At 34.9% G+C, this 5432-nt stretch overlaps 2 protein-coding genes across 6 annotated transcripts in view; one reads left to right on the forward strand and one right to left on the reverse strand.

The window, feature by feature from the left end:
• The window catches only part of LOC107643827 (nucleobase-ascorbate transporter 12-like), a 10240-nt gene extending 7179 nt beyond the window's left edge, over positions 1–3061 (reverse strand). For 3 of the 5 annotated variants that reach the window (XM_021124266.1, XM_021124264.1, XM_021124265.1), the window contains exons 1-5: positions 2742–3061; positions 2399–2486; positions 2121–2300; positions 1342–1576; positions 747–1089 (exon numbers count right to left, since the gene is read on the reverse strand). In XM_021124266.1, the coding sequence (XP_020979925.1) occupies positions 806–1089; positions 1342–1576; positions 2121–2300; positions 2399–2486; positions 2742–3004 (1050 nt within the window). In that variant the 5' untranslated portion in view covers positions 3005–3061 and the 3' untranslated portion in view covers positions 747–805. The remainder of the gene's footprint in view (positions 1–746; positions 1090–1341; positions 1577–2120; positions 2301–2398; positions 2487–2741) is intronic. The other 2 variants (XM_021124268.1, XM_021124269.1) reach the window with 2 other exon arrangements.
• Positions 4914–5432, forward strand: part of LOC107640898 (protein FAR1-RELATED SEQUENCE 5-like) — a 3609-nt gene continuing 3090 nt past the window's right edge. The window contains exon 1 of the mRNA XM_016344400.1: positions 4914–5366. Within this exon, the coding sequence (XP_016199886.1) occupies positions 4914–5366 (453 nt within the window). The remainder of the gene's footprint in view (positions 5367–5432) is intronic.

Consider the following 5432-nt stretch of genomic DNA (forward strand, 5'->3'; position numbering starts at 1 on the left):
TGCATGCATAAAACTCAATCATCACAATTAGCAAAAATTATTTCAATACCAAAATTATAAAATAAAAAGAGGTATTAAAGTCACATCAGCTGCAATAATAAGTACAAAAAGCTTAAATAATAAAGGTAACAATAATAACAATCAATAGTGTAAATCAAAGCGGTGGTAGCCAGAGATACCAACATCAGCTGCAAAATGAACCAATATCGTGTTATTTTAGGAACTTGACCCTGAATAACTGGAGCATAGTAGTTTAGAGAAAGCATTCAAGTGCAAACGAACAGGCCCATTGCAAAACTAAAGCTATATATATATATAGTAGCTTTCACCGAATCTTGAATTCACAAGTCACATGAACCCACATATCAAAATATAAACATATACACACACATTAACAATATGTAATGCAGTACCAGTAAAATAAAAATTAAAAAAAAAGGAAAAAAGAAAAGATAATTATGCCGCAATTACTAATTAAATAAGAGAAGGCAGGAGATTGTCAATGATGCAGAATATACAGTCAAAACCAAATAATAGAAAACTGCAAATAACTATTCCCTATTGAAAATTATTTTAGTTTACTTCCATTCACCAAATCATTCAGATATTTAGGCAGTGAAACAATTTTATCTACTGCAGTAACCCCAACAGATGAAATAGACAATGACACTTCTGAATATCTTTTTCACAAAATTTGACACCAAGAATGCAAGCATAAGGTTCGGTAAAACATGAGAAAGACATACCCCTCCATTCTTGCCCTGTATAGGTCCATGAGAAGCCACAACATAAGCTTGGAAATAATTCAGCACTGACATGTTGGAGTTTGGAGAGAGACCATATTGTTGAAAGTAGGTAGATATGGAAAGAGAGAAAAACAATGACAATGATAACCCAACAATGATGATATTCCGAGAGCTTCCAGCCTCACTATACCGTAGGTTTGACAAGCCCAATGCAGTAAGCATTGCCCACATAAAGCAGAGTAGACCAGAAATAATGACATCAGGAATTGAAGCAATGAAACCTCCAACTTTAATTGTTGTATAGCATAAGCATAGGTAAACACAGATTGCATGAAAAGAAGTTCTACAAGTGACAGAACAAAAAAAATATTATATATTTATATGCACATCATTTCAAACATGATACATTGAATATTTCAAACTAAAACAAACTGCTTTCCTGAGTAAAATATATATAGTTACAGTCTCGAAAATTAGCTTCTCAAAGAACATTATTCTGAAAAGGCTATTTATATGCAGAACCAATAGCCTCTGAGATGGCTTAATGTACATTTAGTGTAGGTTAGATCCAAGAACAAAATGATAAAAGACTTACCCACAAGAGACAACACTATTAAAAAGAAAGCTCCCAGTTGAACTGCCCTGCGGCTTCCCATTTTAGTCACAGCAATTGTGTGGACATTTTCAGTTATAGTTGTCGACCCAGTTCCAGTTCCCCAGAGACCAGCCAAGACACTTGTAAGACCTTCCAAACCAATTCCTTGACTTAGAACTCCAGGAGTTGGAGGTCTGGACGCCACCAGTAAAGAAGAGGCATTGTATGATCCAACCTACAAAGTTTAAAGCAAATGAATATCAACACCTTTATACAGGGAAAAGGGGGAAAAAAAGTAAAAGAACAGTAAAATTTTGATATACTGTATTGTTAATCTGATACATCAGTACCACCTTATTATTTGACTGATCACATTGTGAATATTTGCAATCAAAAGAATTCTAACACTTCATACCATGAAAGCACTATATTACTCTTCAGTATAGTTTAAATAAATGAGAACGAAATAAGGAATTAATAAATAGAGACTGACTGAAAGCTTGCAGCTAAAATGAAATGACACATAAGTGAATAGGAATTGCAACTTTCATCACTTGCTAGTACACTGCAGTAATAGAACCTAGTGGATGGTTAGTTTTTCTAACTTAACACAAGCAAGTTCAATTATTGACATGTTCAAAGTTAAGATAGAACAGTATCATTCAATTCATATAGACAACCCCAATAAAAGGTTAAAGGCATTGTAATCATTGTTAATCTAAATCAAGATAACAAAATACAGACCAGGAACCAGAGCTAAAAAGAGACAAGAAACTAACCGAATCCATAGATGAGATTACAGAAACCACACACATCACAAGAGCCATTTTCCAATGGAAGACAGGTGTACCCCATTGTAGTGGATAAGGAAATCTAAACCATGGAGAGGATCTCAGTGCATGAGAAGTATCAACCCGGCAATGTTTCATCCTTGAAAAATTCTTTCCGCAATGCTGTGACTACAACTTCCATCAAAGCTTTTCAACTTTTCTTTACAAAGAAAAACCCTCAAACTTGCTCAAAACTATTATCAAATCAAACTATTAAGTATTAGAACCTGCTTTATATCTTCATCATAATCGCTGACGTTGAAATTGATATCTGCATCAATGCCACGGAACTTGATCGCAGCTCGATCATATGCCCTGAAAATTAAATCAAACTTACACACTAAAATTCAAATCCATGAAATATTTTTCATTAGCCAAAAAAAAAGAACCGATAACAAAATTACCTAGCTGTAGCATGTGCTGTGTCAAATTCACCTATTAAAATATATAAATAAATAAATTTATAAAAAGAAAGAAAGAAAGAAAGAAACGCACAGCTGAGGAAGAGAAAACAGCGATGGTATTGAAAGAAAGAAAACAGCCATGAAAGAGAAAGGAGATTAGGGTTACCTGCACAGCTGAGGCAAGATCGAAGAGAGAAACACAGCAACACACGGAAAAGAGCAAGCACTAGTGGCGAGATCGAAGAGAGAAACGCACATTAGGGTTTGAAAGGGAGCGATGCGAGCAAGGCCGACGGAAGGGGTGGGACGAAGAAGAACCGGGAAGGGGTGCGACGGAAGGGAGCGATGCGAGTAAGGCCGATGGAAGTTGAATGCAATGGAGGTTTGTGAGACGGCGATGCAAGGCTGATAGCGCCGCCGATGAAGCATTCAGAGGGGATGAGTGTGGAATAGCGAAAGTGGGATGTGAAATGAAGAGGTATAACCGTGATTCTCAAATTTTTATTCTAATATTTTCGATATAAAATTTTAAATTATACATGAATTTTCTTTCTGTAATAATTTAATAAAATATAACGTTTTTGTCTATTTAATTATAGATGAATTTTCTGTTTGTAATCATTTTTCACGAAAAAAAATTAATTTTTTTGACGGAATTATCGAAGGATTCTCTTTTCTGTCTGTAATTTATACTAATTTATTTTTTTATTTTTCAATAAAAAATTTCTCTAAAATTCTGTCTGTATTTTCATGGGATAAAATCCGTTAGAAATATCCGTCTGTAATAACTAATTTTCTAGTAGTGGCTTAAGAAAAGTTATACAAAAATAGTGAAGATAACATTCCTTTAAATTTAAAGGCTGAGTCAAAAGGACATCTTCTATCAAAGAATAATGTTATTGGAGTCTATATCATGATTTGTGAGTTTTTGTAGGTGCAAGTTAAACGATATATAACTAGAATAGCTTCATAGATTTTTTTACCTGCATATATAATTTGAGCAAATTCAGAATTAATTTTTTATACAAGGTATATCACTATAGAAATATTGCTAGTGGTGTATCCTCTCTAATTCTTAAAAGCTAATGAGGCATTGGTTATTCAATTAAAAGACTAAGGTTATAGTATTATATTATGCTAATATGATATTCTCTTATATGTAAAAAAGTATGGGTATCAATTTTTATATAATATAAATTAATATAAACTGATAAATTAAATATAGATGAGAGAAAGAAAAGAAATATATTCTTTTATCCACTAATATGAGTTTTACAATTTATAAATTGGATATATACAATAGTTGGTGATTTCTTCCAAACCCATGACAATTTTGTAGGTAAATTACCCTTGCACATGTGTCATCATTTCAGCCATTGATCAAGTAAAATTTTCAACCTTGCATTAATGCATTCATTGGTTATAGCAAAAGCTTTTAATGAACATATACCATAATAGATACTACATTAATTAGAGTATATAGATACTGTATAGTGTATTAGAGAACATTTGCAATTATAATTTCTACTATCTAACTTATTTTTCATTTTAAAAAGTACCCTCCATCTCTTCCTGAAATTCAACATGCATCTCTCAGAACTTGAAAAACACATCTTCGTCTAGCAGTGAAATTTGTTATCCTAGTACCCACTATCCAACCCTGTTTGGTTTTTTCGCTTTCGTTCAGTGTTACACCAGAGAGTAATCCACCCAGCGTCCATTTAGCAAGATTGATCTCCTTCGAGTAACAGGAGCCGGAACTGGTACTCTGGTTCCGTCGGCTAGGCATCGACGTCAACTGAGGAGATGGTGAATGCTAAACTGATGTGGCTCCAGTATTCAAAATTTGTTACTGAACTTCTGCTTTTGACGAAACTGTGGCTGGTGGAAGCTGGGTTACCATCCCCATTTTTTTGCTGACTTCGAATTAGGTGCGTTGGATTAGGTAAGGTCACCTCCCTCCGACTCCGACAGTGCATTTTTTATCCGTTCAAGCTCAACCTTTGGTTGTCATCAAGGTATGTCCGATTAAGTTTTTTTGTTAATCCAGATTAGTTTAATTTTGAAGATAGTCTATGTCTTTTCAATGATTCTCTGTTTACGGTGTTGGGTTGCTATTCTGGAATTTGGATATAAAGTAACATTGTCCAGTTCTATGCTGTGGCTAAGTTTGGGGAATTGAAATTAAAACCTAATACTGGGGTCGTAAACAATTGGGTTAGTTTAATTAGATTTGGTTCATTTAATTTTACATGCAGCTTAGTTTAGCTTCCCTTCGTTGCTGCTAGTGGCTCTGTTTATTGACATCTTTGGGTAAAATTATGGCAGGGGTTAAATTATGTCCATAAACGAGGATGATGTGAATAATGATTCTGATAATGATTTGGGTGATGATTTCGATTATCAACCGAATGCAGAAGACGATGCTGAAGACGACGATGTGGATTCGCTGGATTCTACTAGCAAGAGTGAAGAAGTTTGTGGTGTAAAAAGAATAGCAGATTTAATGGTGGAGGATATTTGGAACCTGGAGTTTAGGACAGAGGATGAGGCATGCCAGTTTTATAACGCTTATTCTTGTTGGCATGGATTTGTAATAAGGAAGGACGACGTGGTTAGGGATAATCAAGGTAGAATCATTAGCAGGCAACTTGTTTGCAACAAAGAGGGCTGGAGGAATATGAGGTATCTCCATCTAGATGATAGATCAAGGGAGGCAAGGTCACTAACGCGAACCAAGTGTCCAGCTCCGCTTAGGGTAAAGCTTGACTACGGCTGCGGTAGATGGAAGGTATCATGTTTTGTCGAATCTCACAACCACGATCTGACGCCACCCCAATTTGCGCATCTGGTTCCG

This window comes from Arachis ipaensis, chromosome B05, assembly GCF_000816755.2.
Source record: "Arachis ipaensis cultivar K30076 chromosome B05, Araip1.1, whole genome shotgun sequence".
NCBI lineage: Eukaryota > Viridiplantae > Streptophyta > Magnoliopsida > Fabales > Fabaceae > Arachis > Arachis ipaensis.